Source organism: Euleptes europaea, chromosome 4 (genome assembly GCF_029931775.1).
Source record: "Euleptes europaea isolate rEulEur1 chromosome 4, rEulEur1.hap1, whole genome shotgun sequence".
Lineage (NCBI taxonomy): Eukaryota > Metazoa > Chordata > Lepidosauria > Squamata > Sphaerodactylidae > Euleptes > Euleptes europaea.
This window is the reverse complement of record NC_079315.1, coordinates 71,931,934-71,952,864: the sequence shown is the minus strand read 5'-3', so window position 1 is coordinate 71,952,864 and position 20,931 is coordinate 71,931,934. Positions and strand designations below refer to the sequence as shown.

Genomic DNA, 20,931 nt, shown 5'->3' with positions numbered 1-20,931 from the left:
TTCTGTTGCTTAGTTGTTAAGGGAAAATATCCAATAAGATATCAGGTGATTTGCCCTGTCATTCCAACATTAGTTGAGAAGACATGCTGCTGAAGTGTACTTGGCTTTATATTTTGAGGATGGAGATTTGCTCCTTTTTAATGCTAATATTGTATTAGTTCCCTAGTCCAGAGATCATTGCATACCATAGCAGGCTATATCAAAAGTCTGAAACATGCTACTTTAGTAACAGCATTATTTGAATTCTGTATAGTTGGCAAGCAATATTCTATATGTGGAATATATGTAAATACTTGGAAAGCGACTTAAAAGTTGAAGAGCAGCTGTGTTGGCTATGCTATCAACTTACTCGCCATTTTATCAATGTATAGAAGAGTTCAAAAGTCTCATTTTTATTTGGATTAAATCTTGGTAGAAATGTGGGGATTTTCCTTTATGGTAGTGCCAAGACTATGAGAAGCTCAAAAATAACCTTGTTGCTTTCTGAGGGTTGGAGTGATACAAGAGATTCTTCTTCTTTCACCACCCCACATAAAACTGCACGGAAAATTGCTCTTCCAGTCATGTGGTGCCTTTTAAGTGCTTACAACATCTTCAGAGTTCAGAATAACAACAAAATCAAGAGATACCACCCTGTTGTTTTTCTCTCTCCCCCCCCCTTGGGAAAGCAGGATTGGTGGCAAGCACCCAGGTTTGCTTCCTTAGTTTACATCTGGTTCACATTTGACATTTTAGATAACAGTTGAAATTTCCATAGTGTGGATTACACAAACTATATGATACATTTTGACTCTGCATTGTATTATCACTTGTTTCTTTAAGTAAGACATCTCTTTCGTAATAAAATAGCCGTTGTACTTTAAATTATAGGTGGTTCATACTTACAAAGGTCACGACACCTACATTCATCTTGTACTACCATTTGGGGACCATGTCATCTCTGTCGATCGTGATAACATTCTTATTATTTGGGATGTACAATCAGAAGGTAAGGCTCAAATCTTCTAAAGGCAATAAGTGTTTGAGGAGAGGAGTAAAATATCAAATGTGTATGAAGTTTGTGGAACTAATATTTTTTCTTTTATTCTACAGAGGAATACTTACAGCTGAATTTTGACAAGGCTGTTTTTACAGTTTCTGCTATTATGCACCCCAGTACTTATTTAAATAAAATTCTTCTTGGCAGTGAACAAGGACCTCTGCAATTATGGAATATAAAATCCAAGTAAGAACTACTTTTCTTTTTCTCAAGGACTTAAATTGAGAATGTGAAATTAAGTGGATACAGAGTGCCTCTGGCTTGGATTATGCTGTTGGGGAACAATGCAGGATTCTGGCAGCAGCTTAACATTTTTGGCCGAACAAATTATTTGTCACTATAAAGAAAAGTCACCTTTAAAAAAAGATCTTCAGGATATATCTTGTACCAGTTTATGGTATCTTATGTTGTTTACAAACTGTCTGAAATTAATAGATTAATATATGTATAGCAAGAGCTATAACATGTGGGTTTGTTAATATTGCTTTGAAAGAAATTGTGCTGAAAAGGGAGTTGCTTAACTCCGTGTTTTCAAGTCCATCGAAAGGTTGGCCAATTCTGATATAAAAAGAGGCTCTTTTTCTGAACACGTCTACTGTTGTATATGTATATGTATAACTATCAGTGACACTTTAAGGATGTGACAATGTGTACATAGGCAATTCTCATAGTGCATGACTATTCTAATAAATCTCATCTACTATACATGGTGGCAAGATTGAATGTTTATCAGGAAAATCATTGTAAAGCTTCTAAAGCTTTCCCTCAGGACCAAACTAGATGAGACAGTATCCCTGAGTTTGCCTTGAAGACACACCACCATTTTGTAGAGTGAGGAACCCACACAGTGGGGGAGGCTGATTCCGGTCAGGACCACCACAGTGCAGGGGAAAGAGAGGCTCATGCCTTCCCCCCTGCCGTTTTTCTGACCTGTAACAGTGCCATGGGGGGTGAGGCAGGAGCCCCTTATCCCCCAACACCCTGGTGGTCCCAACGAGATATCCCCCCCCCACAACACTGTTAAGAGCCCCGTGGCGCAGAGTGGTAATGCTGCAATACTGCAGTCAAAAGCTCTGTTCACGACTTGAGTTCGATCCCGACAGAAGCAGGTTTCAGGTAGCCGGCTCAAGGTTGACTCAGCCTTCTATCCTTCCAAGGTCAGTAAAATGAGTACCCAGCTTGCTGGGGGTAAAGGGAAGATGACTGGGGAAGGCAATGGCAAACCACCCTGTAAACAAAAGTCTGCCTAGGAAACATCGGGAGGTGACGTCACCCCATGGGTCAGGACTGACCCGGTGCTTGCACAGGGGACCTTTACCTTTTTACAACACTGTTAGGAGTTCCCTAACACTACAAATTGACAGTGTGGCCCCATGGCAAACTTGTAACATCAGCTTTTCTGTCAAGGAGATGTTGTATCTGGTCCTTGAACTGACTGTTGTGAGAAGGGGCCCAGGTGGTACAGTTTATATCTGTCATCTTCATGTCATTCATTAGTAGGAAAAGCATTCTGTAATGGGTATCTCTTCCCTTCAGTTCAAACGTTCTTGCTCTTTCTTTGGAAGGAGCTCTCCATTCTTTTTGGTTGACCCATATTTGTCAAGTGAGCAGGCTGAGTTTTTTTAGTTATAAGTTTCAAGCCAAGATTTTACTCTTCTTTTTTTTAGTTTGATTGGCTTACCTAGCCTGTGGGTGATACCTCTGTCAAGAGGCATTGCATTTCCTTTGCTTTTAGGATGTTATCAAAACATAGCGAGTGAGATCAGATGACTGGATCTGACTGCAAGGAAAAGATCTCCAGTGAGTGCAAAGTGGGCCATGGCTCATGGTTCCCAGCTATCGAATTGGTTTCAGAGACCCTGTGATGGGAGGAGAAAGGTATCTCCAAGAGAATCAGCCTCTTTAGTTTGCATCTCAGCACCCAAGACCAAGAAACTGGTTTTAAAATGGCAGCTGTAAGGGGAGAGGGTAATAATCTTAGTAAATGCCTGTTGGTTTCATGCTTGTTTGGTTCCATGACTCCACATGCCCATAAATTTCTCAGGACATATGCTGTAAATGCTGGTTTTTCTTGTAATGTTTACATTGTTCTCTTTTTGTGTCATTTTTATGCTTTAAGCTTCCAACTTTTTTCTCCCTATTTGTAGCAAGCTCTTGTATACATTTCCAGGTTGGGGTGCAGGAGTTACAGTCCTGGAACAAGTAAGTAACCCGGCATGCATGTTTGTGAAGATAGAGCAACCGTTAAATTTAATAACTTTTTATGATGCTTTATTTTATTTTAATGAACACATTTCTTATGTAAATCTAATAGGTACAGTCCCATAAGACTAAACAGTTCCTTTAGAGTTGTGGTGATTCTCTAGATGAAGGGAACTGCTGCCATTTCATATGCCCAAGACTCTGTGAACGATTGGTGTACTGAGATGTACAGAAGAGCAGGAATGTAGTTGAATTCTTTTGATCTCATTGTGACTGACACTGACAAAATCAATTTACTTGTCTGTATTCTCCTGTGTTAGTAGCTGCTATCTTGTACTGCTGGAGATTTCTTTGCTAACAAATTATAGGAAACTGCTTTATATAAGTGAAGTGAGTCAATCTGAATCTTTCATGTAATCTCTGCCTAAAAGTAATTTGAGAGTGTACATTGTTGAGACAGCATGAACTAAGGCTGCAGTCTGAATCATGCTTCTCTTCAGGAAAGTTCCTTATCAATTTAATGGGATTCTCATCAGCGCAGTGTATGTGAATTGAAATGGTTTAGACTGTCATTCACAAATCTTAATCCTAACAGTACAGTAATCCCATACCCACACAGTTCAGAAAATGTATAAATCTTGACTGTAAGCAGGACTGACCTACCACAAGCTAGGCTTTTTATAATGTAAATGTTTATTACTGTTCCTCCGGGAACTCTTCCTGAGCAGACATTATTTGCATGAACCATTATGTTTCTGTGGAACTCAAGAGTGTCAGGGCATGTCAGAAGAAGGTTTCTTAGCATTTACATTTGTTCACTTTCTTTGGAGGCTCCAGCAGTGGATGTTGTTGCAGTAGGTCTTGTGTCTGGTCACATCATAGTGCACAATATCAAGTATGATGAAATACTGATGAAATTTCAACAAGACTGGGGTCCCATAACAGCAATATCTTTCCGCACAGGTAAACTTCAGCATTTACTTAAAATTAATAATTGACAAATGTTCCATTGAATCCCAAATTTGAGCTGTAACTTCAAGTTGAAACACAATATATATGACTGAAGTAGTCATGTTGGTTTTTTTGTAGCAAGAATTTTCAAAGTTTAGGGCACCTCAAAGGGTAACGGTTTAATTGAAGCATAAGTCTTTGTGGAATAGGGTCTACTTCATGCATAAAATGGGTTCTCACTCATACACAGGCAGAGGATAGGAAAAAAAAATAGTGGGTTGGATCCCTCCAAGCAGTTCAGCAAACAGTGATGTTTTCCACCAGGGGAACCTTTCCCTGGTGTCGGGAGAGAGGCTCTTTTGTCACAGTGCATGTGAAGCTGTCTTCTCATTGAGCCAGACCACTGCTCTCTCAGGGTCAGGTATTGTCTACTCTGACCTGCAGTGGCTCTCCAGAGTCTTTCACATCACCTACTACCAAGTCCTTGAACTGCGGAGGCCAGCAATTGGACTAGGGTCCTCCTGCATACAAAGTAGATGCTCTACCACTGAGTCACAGCCCCTCCCCTCTGCCAGTGAAAGAGTCTATTGTCTCACTATGAGTCTCCTTGCACCAGAGGAAAGTGCTGCCGCTATATGAATGTATCCATGGGATCCAGCCCGGTAAAATGCAGATTGTGACAATTGTATGCACAACCTCAGAAGTCTACAAAATGAATACAGTGACCATTAGCACTAACTGTACTTGATAAGAAGCTTATTATGATAAGCAACTGCTTGACAATGGCTGCAAGTCATTATTTGTCACACCCTGGCATATACAAGTTAGTAATCTGGCATAATAATAAGAGCCCCGTGGCGCAGAGTGGTAAACTGCAGCTCTGCTCACGACCTGAGTTCGATCCCGACGGAAGTTGGTTTCAGGCAGCCGGCTCAATGTTGACTCAGCCTTCTATCTTTCCAAGGTCTGTCAAATGAGTACCCAGCTTGCTGGGGGTAAAGGGAAGATGACTGGGGATGGCACTGGCAAACCACCCCATAAAACAAAGTCTGCCTAGTAAACGACGGGATGTGATGTCACCCCATGGGTCAGGACTGACCCGGTGCTTGCACAGGGGACCTTTACCTTTTTAATCTGGCATAATAGTTTCTGAGACTCTCGTTTTTGGAGACTTTACTTAATTTCCGTTTTCTATTTATCTGTTCCAATGTGACTTGGCTATGTTTTTCCTGTGGCGAATAACTGCTGTATGTATATATCAAGGTTTTAATCTGATGTATTTTGTTCAAGGTGAAAGTTTTATACAGATTGCTTTGTTTTTTGTTCCCTTAATCATGCAATCAGATGGGCATGCAGTAATGGCTGCTGGAAGTCCTATTGGACATATTGGGTTGTGGGATCTAGACCAGAAGAAACTTCTGGGCCAGATGAGAAATGCGCATGCCACAGCGATTGCTGGTCTGTCGTTTGTCCAAGGAGAGCCACTGCTTATTACGAATAGTTCTGATAATGCGATAAGGGTAAGTTCTGTTGCTGATTTTTATTTCTTTTCCAGAATTTATTTACCCCACTGATTATTCTGATTCTTGCATGTTATAGTTAGGGATGTAATGAGTAATAAGAAATCATATTTGCAGCAGTGGACAATTTCCCAAGTTATTTTTAACAATTGTGCTGAATCCATTAGCTGTCCCATTGCACAGGATGTTGTAGATGTGCATCTAGTCTGTTGAGAATAAAGTGGTCCTGGCTTTAAAGGAAGAACTAGGGAGTGTATTAGCCCATCAGGGTATGGACTGGGGAATCTTGAGCAGTTAAATCACTGCTCCCTCTCCTCCAGCCAGGAGAAGTCTTTCACAATTTTTTGTTACAGGAGAATAGATGTACACAAATGCTTTTGAAATAAATACATCTGTATTTTTGTGCTCTTAAATGAATAGGGATCATGACACGCTGATGCTAAGATCTGAGCTGACAAATCAGAAAATCCTTGGGGAAATTATGTTCTTTTTATGTGGATAGATGTCTCAAAGTATACACCGTCAATTTTCAGTAATGCAAAATATGATTGAAAATACTGGGGGGAAATTTGCACATCTCTAAATGCAACAGATGTTAGAATGAGCCACTGCCTGATAGCATATAATGCTGCTATGTGCAGTTACTTATTGTGCATTTTTGAAGCGATTTGGGGTATTTAAACATTTTTGCAATGAAGCTTTTCTTTCTACTTTTGCTTTTCTTAAGTTTGTTCTGTTATTGAACAGGAGTGGGTCTTTGATGGCCCCGGTGGGAGCAGTAGGTTGCTAAGATTCAGAATGGGACACAGCGCACCTCCAACAAAAATCAGATTCCATGGACAAAACGGGCAACAAATTCTTAGCGCAGGTAGGAACTCCTTCATTTTCTTGCTCCGGAACAATGCTTGTCATTTTAGCAGAACAATTGGTGTGAGAAGTAGATAATGTATTTCTGATGGTGCATGTATATTTATTAGATCTATTGTGTAGTTTGAAGTTCATCTTCAAATGATTAAGCATTAGTCAAAGCTTGGCAGTTTCTTTTCTGTGAACATTTCCAGCTTCGTCCTTGTCTTGCTTAAAAAGTAGCTCTTGAATGTAGTTTGATAACTTCACTGTCTAACTTCTGCTATTTTATTTTTAAAAGACAGCTTAAATTTTGAAGGTTTGTTTGGCAACCTAAGGTCAAACCTAAAGTTTAACCTAAAGTCAAGTTATAATTAGGATTAGGTATAATTTCAAACATTGTTGCCCAAGATTATTGCAATAGTTATTCAATAGTTGTAATGGTTTAAATTTTTACTTAGAAGTTGCTGCGTGTGTAAAGTGCCTTCAAGTCACAGCCAACTTATGGCGACCCCTTTTGGGGTTTTCCTGGCCAGAGACTAACAGGTGGTTTGCCAGTGCCTTCCTCTGCACAGCAACCCTGGTATTCCTTGGTGGTCTCCCATCCAAATACTAACCAGGGCTGACCCTGCTTAGCTTCTGAGATCTGACGAGTCCAGGCTAGCCTGGGCCATCAAGTTGCTGGGCATGCCTAAAATTTATTTATGGCTGATGTGTCTTATTGTCCTTAATACTTTGACATAGGTCAAGATAGTACCTTGCAGTCATTTTCCACTGTGCATGATAGATTCAACAAAAGTTTGGGACGTGGTAAGTGTGATCATATAGTGAATAATCTAATGTCAGTGACTCTGTACTAAATGAGCAGATGTATTTAAAATGTCCTCAAAGTTACTCATATTTTTAAGTGAATGAGACGTGCATTTACTATGCAGTGTTTATTTATGGGCTTTTGAGGAACTGAGAAACTTTTCTGCTTTGGTATGCAGAAGTAGTTTCATTTTTGCCTCTGAATCATATGTAGTAGAATTTCCCGAATGAATGGTTCACAAACAAAAGGGTTTGTTTTGTTTGGTGGGGAATTATCAGCTGTATTCTAAAGAGTTGTCCGGGTCATAGAACCCCCATGATTTATAGGGAGTTTGAACAGAATTCTGAGAGTGGCAGTTAGAAAACTGACAGTTAAGTGACAGTTGTCTGAGAGAGACATTAATAAACAGAGCTTGGAAACAGCTGCATGGAACTGTAAGCTGTCTGGTGGAGGATTTTCCTCAGGAGTGAAAAGGAACATATTTGGGGGTTTGGGATCAGGACAGAACCCATAACCAGTTATCTAGGGAAAACAGCTCTAAGGTTTAGAAAGTGATTCCTAAGAGTTTAATGGGAAATAGCTCTTGTAAAACGAGTTATCCCAGGACAATTTGAGAGCGAAAGTGGGGAAGCATGTTAATGTTCCTAACTCCTACAACTAAAGAACCGCTGTGAAAAAGAAATAAGCTTAAGTTTAAGAAAGTGTAAAAGAAGCTTACCGTATATACTCGGGTATAAGCCGACCCAAGTATAAGCCGAGGTGCCTAATTTCACCCCCAAAATGGGGAAAAATTAGGCACCCGTGTATAGGCCAAGGGGGAAAAGCCCCCTGAAGGCTCTCGGGGGGCCCTTTAAACAGATCTGCGCCTAACAGCTGTTAGGCACAGATCTGTTTCCCCCACACACACGCGCGCCTTCACGGGGCTTCCCTTTAAACAGATTTGTGCCTCCCGGCCGGGAGGCACACATCTGTTCCACCTACCCCCCGTGCGCCTTCAGGGAAGCCCCTTTAAACAGATCTGATCTGTTTCTCCCCCCCCCCCCCCCACGCGCGCCTTCAGGGAGCTTCACGAAAGCTCATACTCTTCCAGAAATTTTGTTACTCTTTAAGGTGCTAATGGACTTTTGCTGTTTTATACTGCTGTTGACAGACTAACACGACTACCCATCGTTAATATTCAAAATAAGTCTCCCTAATCCTAATCACAAAACAGCTTGTTTTGATTAGATGTTACTTAGAATTGGGGAATGGTAGAGATGGGAACATAACATTTTATGTCATAGGAAATGTATAATTATTGACTTGTTAACCTGTTTCTTGGATGTTAAAAGGTTCCATAAATAAAAAGAAATCAAAGAAGAAGGGCCTTCGGTATGATACAATGGCACTTCCACCTATTACAGCATTTGCAGCAGGTATGCAACACTCCCATTTGATTTGAATGAACAGGGTCATAAAAATAAACCAAATGGTGTATTCCACCCAGTTTATGTTACTTTCCCATAGTACTCTTTGCTTAGTTTCCAATATGTCTTCAGGCTGGCTCATTTTACCTCCACAGTATCATTCAGTTTAGCTTAATAAGCTTGTGCATGTTCTTGACTGAAGTGTACAAAATTAGATCTCTGGCTCTCCAACTTCATACAAGTTTCCATAATGACTGGCAGAAATAGCTGTTTTTAAAACTTGGAATACTTTTAGGATTTGGATGCTATTTGCCGTTAAGAGTAAATGGTCATTAAGATCAGGGTTTTGCACACTGTATCATGGGGGACTTCTCTGTCCCCAATTAAGTCTTCCCAATCACATAGCACAGCAAAGATTTTTGCTGGCTTAAATCTCATCCAAATCCTAGCAACTCATGAGGAGGAGAGGGATGAACCTGGTATGTTTATGGCATCTCAGACCCCAAAGAATTCGGGAGGAGGTAAAAGTTGATCTAATGGCTCCCAATAATATCAGCCTCCAAAATAGGGAAGCACATAGTTACCTGACCTGCACCATGTGCATGTGGATTTTTTCCCTCCTGACCCAACCGAGAGGTGGCTATTTACTTTTCAACAAGTACTGGAATCCTTCTGTAGCAAGTATTCCCAATAGCCGTATTGTGAATCCGAACTCTCCATCGGAGTTGGGAGCCATCATTCAAGTTCGTTTGGCAGGTTGTTTTTTGTCACAATGCCCAAAATACTTTGCTTCCTGCCCACAGGCTCACAGCTGAAATATGTGATTTGGGGTAGGGAAACTTCATGTGAATGCAGGCGAATGACATGTTTTAGCACTGAGCATAACTTTGTGTTATGCCTCTTTAGATTTGTTCATCACACATTGTCAGTAAAATTTTATAAATGTTTAGAATTAAGATTAACAGCTAATCCTTTCTTGTGCCGATTAACAATCTGTTCCAGTGTTTTAGAAATTCCAGAATTGATGTCTTTGTTATCTAACATTGACTAATGCTTTACATTTTAGTCTTTCCCATAATTATGTGACTCACTCTTTCTTCAGAGGCTGCTGACTGTCTTTGACTTGTGTGCTTTCTATCCTTATGTTTATGCTAGTATTTCTGACTATTTCTAATTCTTCAAGAATATTTTAATGATTCGATTGAGGGCTGTAGTATACTCAGCAGGAAGCTGTCCATAATAGCAACTTCATATTCCTTCCTGCCTTGAGAAATAGACCAATAGTACAATCCGGAGCTGAGGTACACCCTTCTAAGCCCATTGCCTTGAATATACCTAAAAGACTGTTCTTAGGATTGCTGTTAGATAAGGATCAAGAGAGGTGCAGGCACATCGTAAAGTGTTGCCATGCATGCAAGGATGGTGGTAGTTTTTTTCTTCTTCTACTTGCAGCCCCTCACAACTCACGGTGTACTGCGCACAAGGATCTCTCCAGACCTTTGAGTGTCACATACGCTGATACAATATGTTAATGTTGTTAAACTTGCAAGTATAGTTCACCTGCAAGAAATCATGAGATCTGTATCTTATGTACAAAAGATAATATTTGTAAAATTCTCCCAAATATCTATAGCAGCATATTATATATATATATATATATATATATATATATATATATATATATATATATATATATATATATATATATATATATATATATATATATATATATATATATATATATATATCACCATGCTGCATTTGTAAGTACAAGATTTTTTTTAAAAAAAGAAACTCATTGTTTCAGAAGAGATAGATGTTTTGTTTTTATGCTGTCAAGTCACAGTTGACTTATAGGTGACCCCATAGGATTTTCAAGGCAAGAGATGTTCGGTAGTTTGCCATTGTCTGCCTCCATGACACAACTCTGGTGTTCTTTGGAGGTTGCCCATCCAAATACTAAGCAGGGATGACCCTGCTGTACAAATTATCACTCATCTGTAAGAGTTGAATTCTTGTGTAAAACACAGCTTGATTCATATTTTATGTGTGGGACAAACATCCCATCATTTTTTAAAACTACTATAGATATTTACAAAATATTTTGTAAGTACTCCTGCTCTGAAATTGTATGTCTTCCCAACATTTAGCATAAATGTATCTGCAGCTGGTATAGTTACCTGCAACCTTAATGTAACACTGTATTGGCTGTCCATCCAAAATGTCATCTAAAATGGCAAATAAGAAGAATTGGTTTTTATATGCCGACTTTCTCTACCACTTAAGGCAGAATCAAACCGGCTTACAATTACCTTCCCTTCCCCTCCCCACAACAGACACCCTGTGAGGTACGTGGGGCTGAGAGAATCTATCAGAGCTGTGACTAGCCCAACTGCAAGTTGTAAAATCATCAACATTGGGCAGTCAATAAACAAAATGGTTGCATTTGAAATTAGGGGGTATTGTTCTGATACTCGCATCTCTTAAAGAAATTGTAGAGATGAAAAGGTGCAGAAAATGTCAGAATAGTAAAGAAAATACACACCTTCCCTATGAGGAAGGGGTTTTTTATATGGGGCATTTGAGTTTAGAAAAGCCTGACTGGGGAGCATAAGGTAATACATAGTATGGGGGAAATGAATGGAAAAACGTGTGTCTCTATAATAAAACAGTGGTAACTGTTAACTGTAGATTCATGACTAACACAACTTATTACTCAGTGCATGTGGAATTCATTGCCATGACACATAGTGATGGCTACTGGTTTAGATGGTTTTGGAATAGGTAAAATCATGGCAGTTAAGTATATCATGGCTAACTTATAAACAGAACTTTAATTTCTGGAGGTTAAACAGCGAGGAAAGGCTCCTACCTTCATGCCAGCTTGTGGGCTTCCTAGAAGCATCTGACTAGCCTCTGATGGAAACAGGATGCTGGACTGAAAATCTTAGATGGACCAATGGGGACAAAACATACAATCAAAGGGAAAGACTTTCACAGTTTTTAAAAAGCTAATAGGAACCCTAGGTAACTGATTTAAAGATGATGGAAACCTTCCTGGTGAGAAGGTTAACCCTTTAAACCCTTCCCCCCAATGTATTTTCCATGTGTTAAAATGCCCATTCAAAGCAGTATGCAGGATGGGAGTATAAGCTCCTAAACATGTCTTTTTTGCAAGCGTTGCTAGCTGCATCTTTGAAGGACTTTTTAAATCATGGAAGAGAGTTGAGAAGAAAGAGCTGAACACTTGTGCTCAGTGACCCCCTCCCTGATCTTTGGCTACCAATTAGCTTTTATAAACAGAAGATCCTAATTACATGGCCTACATGCTGCATCCTTTGGCTTGATCCTATGGAACTGCTCATATATAGCACAGATCCGGTACAGCAAGTTTTTTTTTACCTTACATGTGCTTTTATAATTAATACTGATTCTGTTATTCATGCTGCAGGACAGAGTTTTCATGGGCCCTTTTGTGCTAGGCACTTTAAAAGCAAAATAATAGCAGATTTACAAAGAAGCTGGGATTGGAACCTGGTTGTTTATACCACTGTAATCAAGTAATAACGGGACTGTTAAAATGTGTGTGCCTAATTTATAGATGCTTTTTGACTAAGAGTTTTACATTTAATTAATTTTGATTGTGTTACAGAGGTTGCTCGTCAAAGTGACTGGGATGGGATCGTAGCTTGCCATCAGGGTTACTTAACCTGTACTACCTGGAATTATCAGAAAGGTTCAATGGGAGCCCATAAACTGAAACCAGAAAACTTCAGCAAAAATATACCTCTTGGTGTATCTGCAACTGTAAGGACTTTTTGGAAACAAATAGATGGGTGGAGATAGCCCTATTTTTTTAAATAATGGTATTAAATGTTTTGATTGGAAACTCATAAATCTGAGGAATATATACTTAATATGAAAAATGCTTCCTAAGTTTTAACTTACCGTATTTTTCGCTCCATAAGATGCACTTTTTTCCTCCTCAAAAGTGAGGGGAAATGTCTGTGCGTCTTATGGAGTGAATGTGCATCTTATGGACCCTAGCCCGGTCCATCCGGGACTCCTCCTGCCAGCCAGCTGGGCTCGCCGGAACAACGCGAGCGGGCGTGCCCCGCCGGCCAGTTGGGATGCGGGCGGGGCGCACAGAGCTGGGCGCGTCGGGTTGGCGCGCTGGGAGGCGGGCGGGGTGCACAGAGCTGGTCGCGTTGGGACGGCGCGAGCCGGCGTTCCCTGCCCCGACGGCCAGCTGGGAGGCGGGCGGAGCGCACAGAGCTGGGCACGTCGGGACGGCGCACTGGGAGGCAGGCAGGGCGCACAGAGCTGGGCGCGTGGAGACAGCGCGAGCCGGCATTCCCTGCCCTGACGGCCAGCTGGGAGGCGGGCAAGCAGCACAGAGCCTGCTGGGCGTGTCGGGACGGCGCGAGCCGGCGTTCCCCAATCCGACAGCCAGCTGGGGGGGGCGTCTTATGGTCAGGTGCGTCTTATGGAGCGAAAAATACGGTAATTCATAACTAAATAGTTTGAGACATTCCATACCAAATCAACAAATACAAGTTGTATCACAGTCATGAATGTTGTTGAGGTTTTACAGATTTGTAGATGCTGAAAGCACATATGACTGAAATTAAAACTGTCGCGGAGCAGGGCCATACTTGCACATGACGGATCATGGACACAAAAATTACTGGAAAAAATGGAATTTAAATTTTTTTTGGCAATCAGCACTGCTGTATTTCTGCTAATCCTGGCGCACAGCACTCTGCATTTTTGAGAGAGCTTGAGCTTCCAAATGAGTCTTTTATGACTTACAGGTAAAGTAAATCTCATACTGTCATAAGGAGGAAGAAGACATGTTTCATGGGAGATATGACCCTGAATGCATTTTGGGAGGAGTTGGTCCTGCTTCCAATGACATTTGTAAAAAATTTAACTATAGATACATTTTAGCAAAGTTGTGACTGTGATACAACCCTCATGTGCATATAATGTCCCTATGTAATGAAGTTTTGATAGTCCGAAGATCATACACCTGATGTTTTAAATGAATCAGAATTATTTGAGTTCAGCATTTCTTTTTATTAAATAACTATTGAAACATTTAACAAATGAACATTGTTAATTCATCATGACATTAAGGCAGGTTTTTATGACTGGAAAATAAACTTCTCTGGCGCTGTAAAGATGGGAAAAGCCTATTCTTTCTTTCTTAGACTTTTTTGGAAGCAGCAGGAAAATCCTCCTGAAAGATTACACAAGCTTCTTCCAGTATATTAATGCTTCTGCTATAAGTTATGTTTTCTCTCTGTTTACATTGACAGGCAGTAGATATCACTTCCTGTGGAAACTTTGCTGTAATTGGGCTTACAACAGGACATGTAGATGTATACAACATGCAGTCTGGCATTCACAGAGGACATTATGGCAAGGATAAAGGTGAAAATCTGTTGCTTTTTAAAAAATAGTAGCAAGAGCGTTATATTTTCTGTTCTAGTGGAAAAACTGTTTTGTAACTAGGAACTGAACTTGACAACAGGGATTATAATTCATACAAAATGGGACTGCAGAATGTTCCAGATCTGAAGTACATGTTGCTGTATTATTACTGTATTTTCTGGCGTATAAGACTACTTTTTAACCCAGGAAAATCTTCTCAAAAGTCAGGGGTCGTCTTATACGCCGGGGGTCGTCTTATACGCCGGATGCTGAATTCCGAGCCGGACTGGAGAATCTCCCTGGGGAGCCGCCTCCACTCTGTCCATGTCCCCGGGGGTTGAGCCGCCACAGGAGGACCGGTGGCTGGCCCCAGGCCGTGGACTCGGGTTGGGCCACTCCAGGAGATCTGGGGGCGGCCACGGGGTTGGGGCGCAGTCCTGAGGGCCGACCCTAGGCCGCGGACTCGGGACAATCCCAAACTCTAAATTTTAACTGTAAAAATGGGGGGGTCGTCTTATACGCCCAGTCGTCTTGTACGCCGGAAAATACGGTATATAATTTTCCTTTAACCATACCACCCTTTTAGATGGTACATACCATGATGTATGCAAATAAATCTTGAGCTTGAACATACATAAACATAATGTGCAGGTATGCTGTGTGAGAGGAAGCATATGAACACAAACACACAAGTGTGCATCTCATCACACAACAATTTGGGGAGTGGGGGGAGGAGCGAGTTCATGAATTGCTCTCATGTCTCATTGCCTGAAGCGGACCATAGTATATACTTGGTCTCAGCTGCAAATGTATACAAGCTGCTGCCTCACTGTTAGATTAATTTGAATCTTTGACAGTGACAAGTTGTAATGGAGAGGTAGATGAGTTTAGCAGAGGTAAATTAGAGGGATCATTGTGTACCTGCAGAGATCTCTGGTAAGAAATCCATAGTAAAAGTATATATTACTACTTCATTCTGAGGCCTGTAGGAAACTTAAAACATGGGCAAGGTGGTTCCCATCCATGCTCTCCCCCCCCCCCCTTATTTTCAGCGTGTTTCAACATTATGTGCATCCTGGAGCATAATCAGGCCTCATCAGACTGGGATTTTTTGCCTCCCCTTTTTGGTTAATATACTCCTTTTGATTTGGCTTGGCGGTTTGCAGTTGACAGTTTGTATAGTGATGCTGAAGGAAGCAGAATCTCCTAACCTTTAATGGAACTTCTATCACTTTCTGACACAGTGAGCTGTCTGGCTGTTTGTTCAGTAACCAGAAATCCCAGTTTTGTTATTTACCCTAAATGTGTTTGATGGCATGGTATTGTCACATAGGATGTACACATGGTGTCCTTATTACAGAGGAAGGAAAGAGATGACATACTGTGCACTGGCACGTTCTTTAACAGTTTCATTATTTAAGCTGTAAGCTGTTTAGATGGTTTACAAATAATATTTGATAGGCATAGAATTAAATTTCCCAATTTCCATTGTGCTTCTAAAGTCATGGAACTTGGTGAAATAACCTGAATGTTAATCTGTTATTTTTCTTGGATATTAAAGCTCATGAAGGCAGTATAAGAGGAGTAGCAGTGGATGGATTGAACCAGTTTACTGTCACAGCAGGCAGTGAAGGGTTTATCAAGTTCTGGAAATTCAAGACTTCAGACCTTGTTCATTCTGTTAAGTTCCCTTCTTCTCCAAGTAAAATGCTTCTGCATAGAGACAGGTGAGACTAAAACATTTTGTTTAAAGTAAAATGGAAGATGATGCCTCTAGCCTTCCATTGCAGATATTGATAACTCATGCTTTCAGAGCACAGCTGGAGTGGTAATATTTCATGTTCATGCCAGGGCACCCACCAACTCCTTTTCTGGCACCTGCCAGGAAAGTGGGCAGCACCAGGTGGGGCTTTTGCCCAGCAGGGCATCTGATTGGCTGTGCAGATTCTAAAAAAACATTAATTAGGCAGCAGCTGCCACCACAGCACAAGGATCTTCACTACATGACTGAAGATAAGCTGTGCATAAGCAGGAAAATATTTTTAAACAGTATAGGTGTCTTGTTAAGCAAAACTTCTGCCAGAAATGTTGAAGAGTTACCTTTAGAGTTATGCATAACCTCACTCCCTGACATTTTGTGCTGTCAGAATTCCAAAGGTGCTCACAAGGTCTAAAAGGTTGACTCCTGCTATAGTTATGCCCCCTTCTATCCCCCCCTTCTCATCCTGTTTATTTCTATTTCTGTCTGTGTTCATTGTCCCTTATTAATGCATGTTTTCCTCTATCTGGCTTGCCTGTGTTATTCTTGACTGTGAAGGCATTTAGGATAGTTCCCTTAAAACTGGATGTTGGGGTGGATCTTACCCCTGTCCTTCCACTCCACTGAACAAAGTTTTTCCCAATTGTATTAATTAAAATATCTATATTCCACACTTTCTTTCAGCTTGTTTAAAGCTTTCCTCCAATAAGAAGCCTTCCAATTTAAGTGGCTCTTCTGGAGGAAGAACCACTTCAGTTGGAGGAAGGCTACTTGGAGGATGGGTGGGTTCAGTATCTTAGAAAAACAGAAGCTTATATTGTTCAGAAAACATTAATTAACGTTCTTCATTTTTTTCCCCTATTCTGTCTTAATCTGTATTTCTTCTGAATTTTGCCAGTGGCCTTCTGGGAATTGCGCTGGATGATTTTGGCATTAGTATTCTCGATGTAGAAACTAGAAAAATTATCCGAAACTTTTCTGGGCATCAAGGTCAGATAAATGATATGGTAAGGCTATATTTATGAACTGTAAACTGTACAAGCTGGAGGACCCATGAAATTCACAGGGTGTGGAAGTTCCATCCCTCCAAACTGGCCACCATTTTAATCTTCCTAGTCATCTCCACTTTCTCTCGTTCCCCCCACCCGCCACTTTCTCCTCAGAGCTGCAGTCTACTTGGATTTACCTAGGCCTAGGATCTTACGCCTCAATTCTAGGCAACCCCACAATGCTGGCCGTGATCTCATGAGATCTTGATAGGTGTTGTCCATTTTAGGATTGGGTTACAGGTTCCTCTCTTGGTTGCTTTTAAGTTTGGGGATTTTATGGTAAACTTGGCAATTCCCTCAGATGAATAGAAAAATCCCCTATCTCTGTAGGTGGCCTGAGATGTCAACTTTTCACTCTGCAATTTTGGACTATGTTCAGAATTGGATATAACAATGGAAAGTTATTTATATTATGTTAGATCTTGCAATGTGGAGCTTATGCAGAAGCAAGTGTATATGTTTGTATAGGCATTGATTACTCTAGAAGCACTAATCTTATAAAAGTAATGAAAATAAGGAGATGTTGATCTGATTATTACCTGTTTGGGAGTCCTGTGTAAGCCCCTCTGAAGGAAAAGCAGGATATGCATGACAGTAGAAGTTTAATACCAGGGGAAACTGAAGTTATTATAGCTCTAGTGTAGCTTACATGCTTGTTTTGTGTATTCTGTGTCTTTTAAGTACATTAATATTTGAACGATTACTCTAAAACTACATTGTTGGTCCTAGCAAGTTCATTAGGGGATACAGGTGAGGGCACACTAGCATCCCAGTTCTGAACTAATTTACTTGGTAGCAAGCTCTTTAGCCCTCTGCCATGCTGGATGATAGTGGTGAAAACTCTAGCCAGTTAGTAATTACTTGCCATAGTAAATTGGAGGGGGAGACAAACCAATAAGAAGTGTTCAAGTGTACAAATGCTTATGTATACTTGTGAGATTTCAATACTGTTCACTTCACCATTATGTAACATAGCCAGCAGTCTCTAGTCCACGCATTTTGTTTTAGGTTTACCTTGTAGCATTCTCTTGGTAATTCATAAAGGACAAGATAAACCACCAATGTTCTCTTGCCGCCTCAAGAACTATGAAACCAATTTTGTTGAATAATCTTTCATTGTAGACTTTCAGTCCTGATGGTCGTTGGCTAATAACTGCATCAATGGATTGCACCGTTAGGACATGGGATCTCCCATCTGGATGGTAAGTAAATTTAGTCAGCAGTAATTCCTGAAATTTGGGGGCAGTTTTTGCACTAGGATATTTTGAAAAAATGTGGACTACATTAAACTTAGCGTATGTCCCCAATACCATAGCAATTACACTGGCTACTAATCTGCTCTCATATCCTTTAAAGCTCCACATGACTTGGGATTGGGGTATCTGATGGACAGTCTTTTTACATATGCTCCCGCCAGGGAGTTAAGACTTCTTGACTGTCCTATCAATTTGGTGCATATATGAGAGAGGGCCTTTTCTGTGGCAGCCTCACAATTGTGGAACAAGCTCCCCAGAGAGGTGCACCTGGGTCCTTCATAAGTCAGCTTTCAGGATGCAGTTGAAGACAGTTTTATTTAGGACTCCATTTGATTGATGTTAGCGTTTATTGTGTACAATAATAATTTTAGACTATGCATTCTGTTATTTTAATCTGTTCAGTGTACATTTGACACCCAGGAAGGATCACAGTAGTGTTGGATCTTGAATGCCCATTGCTGCATCTTGCTGCATCCCAGCCTTGGTGGGATGCAGGGATTTTTCCTGGGGGAATATCAGAAATCCACTCCCCTTTGATCACCAGTAAGCTAGAAATAGGCTTCGGATTCTCTTTTCTACCACCTCCACCCCCAAACTTTGCTGGGTCCCAGAAAGGCTGGGACACAGTAAAATTTCCTTGCAGAAGATCAGAAGCCAAGTCCCATCTGAAGAGGAATCAGCTAGAAGTTAGCTTCTGATCTTTAGCTGCACCTACCCTATTTGTATTGAACAGACATGAACAGTTTTCAATCAGCCAAACGGTCAATTGATTAATCTGTGCCTGATCCCTAGTTGTAATGAGTGAGTTGATCCTCAGAAATTTACAAAGATGTCACAGATGGACTAATATATAAGGTTTCCTGTGGGCTATCTGCAACTTTTGTTCAATTTGACCTTGAATTCTGAAAATCCAGAAGGAATATTCACAAGCTGCACATGTTACAGTTTTGGACTTTGTATCCAAAGCCATATTACTTGAGCACAGTTTTATTTATATTTTTCCATATGAGTCCACCCCTGATCTATTTTCCCCATCTCCATTATGATTTATCCTTTTTTTTTGTCCTTGTATGCCCTTCCCTTGCTGGGGTGGGAGGAATCTTCCTAGGCAGTAAAACAGCCTGTCTGGTGTTTTGACTCGTAGCCAAGGGGCCATATGCTCAGTTAAGTTTCTTTTTCCCCCCATGAAGTCATATTCCTTCCCTTCCTGCCACTGCCATCCTAGGCAAGAATCTAGCCTTTAGTTGGTCTCATGCCAGTATTCATCAGGAACAGGAACCCAATCAGAGCACTTGGTGGGTACTAGCCAAAATCTGTAAAATTCCTCCCAGAGCGTCATTTTCTTGGAATCTGTCAGCAGAGTGGGTGCTGCCAGTGGGGTGTGTCCCATTATGCAGAAGATTATGTGAGTTATGCAAGTTCCTGGGTTCACTCGGTGGTGACGGGGCGCTAGCAGTTGAATTTGTGTCCCACTAACTGGATCCAAGAACAGGACCAGAAAGTTGTAACTCGGGGCCTGTTCGTGTTTAGATGCATTAAATAATCTTTTGTTGATTTCCTTTGCCTGGCAACCTTGAGACTGTATCTGTATTTGCTTTTATGCCAAAACCCCATTGCTCTTCCTTGGCTGAGTCTGTGTGCAGTTTAAACTCCAGCCCCATAGTCTCAGCCCTTCCAGTGTCAAATTAACCAGCTGCTCTGTGCCTTTTGTGTGTTGCATTGCACCAACTTTGGGGCAACCTTCTACCACTTTGCCCTGACTTAATTTTTTATACAAGCCTCTAGCCATTTGAGATGCCTTTCTTATAAGACTTATAAGTTATTACCTTTTTGTTTGTTTTTACATTGGGTGCAGTCTTTTAATTAAATCTTGAAAACTCCACCTGGGGCATAGGGTATATGTGTCAGACTAACATGCTGTCGTAGTTGCTCTGCCCCGTGAAAGGATGCCTGTCTGAGGAAAACAAGGGGAGGGGGACGAAGACCTCCAGTTTCTTCCAGGCTGATAACCACCCCAATTAACTGGAGTAAAAAGACCAATGTTACTTGATTTGGTGGCATTTGAACCTTACCTTGGGGTAACTGGAATCAGTGGACAGAAGACGGGGTGGGAGGAGGAGACAGGGCCATCTGCCACCCAGGAAAGGGTCTCCTCAGCTGATCCCTTCCACTCCTGGTCCTCCCATCCCCTTCTTCTGCTGCACCATATGAAAGAGTATCGGGGCTGGTCAGTAGTTCAAGATGGAGTTTTGTCCTGTAAATCTGATCACTGTTCTTGACCATTTGAGCGCTACCACAGAGTTTTCATATTTTTAGTCTTGTGGGATTATTTAATTTCGATTTTTCTGGGGGGGCCCCCACCCGAAGGCATCAGCAACAAATAGGAGATGAGATAACTTTCTTTCAAACTGCTGAGAATCCAGTTGAAGCTGCTACTCATTTTTCCTATCTCCATTTTGGCTCATAGTGGATAGTGTGTAACTAGTGAAGTGGGATTATTATATATCAAAAAATGAGGATGTACAGAAGACTGCTTAATTCATGGCTGCATTGGTTCACTCTCAGTAATTCATAAACAAATAATTGTTGCTAAATGCCCGGATTTGGATCCTCTGTGGAATGAATGTATTCTTTTGAACCCTTGCAGACAAGAGAA

The 20,931-nt window shown here is 40.9% G+C and overlaps 1 protein-coding gene across 1 annotated transcript in view; it reads left to right on the top strand.

Annotated features, from left to right (window-relative positions):
• WDR36 (WD repeat domain 36) overlaps nt 1-20,931 on the top strand; it is a 46,115-nt gene that overhangs the window by 8,003 nt on the left and 17,181 nt on the right. Inside the window, exons 4-16 of the mRNA XM_056848752.1 lie at nt 871-988; nt 1,093-1,225; nt 3,187-3,241; nt 4,072-4,204; nt 5,537-5,712; nt 6,460-6,580; nt 7,303-7,368; nt 8,701-8,784; nt 12,428-12,582; nt 14,097-14,211; nt 15,773-15,938; nt 16,869-16,977; nt 18,142-18,221. Of these exons, the coding sequence (XP_056704730.1) occupies nt 871-988; nt 1,093-1,225; nt 3,187-3,241; nt 4,072-4,204; nt 5,537-5,712; nt 6,460-6,580; nt 7,303-7,368; nt 8,701-8,784; nt 12,428-12,582; nt 14,097-14,211; nt 15,773-15,938; nt 16,869-16,977; nt 18,142-18,221 (1,511 nt within the window). The remainder of the gene's footprint in view (nt 1-870; nt 989-1,092; nt 1,226-3,186; nt 3,242-4,071; nt 4,205-5,536; nt 5,713-6,459; nt 6,581-7,302; nt 7,369-8,700; nt 8,785-12,427; nt 12,583-14,096; nt 14,212-15,772; nt 15,939-16,868; nt 16,978-18,141; nt 18,222-20,931) is intronic.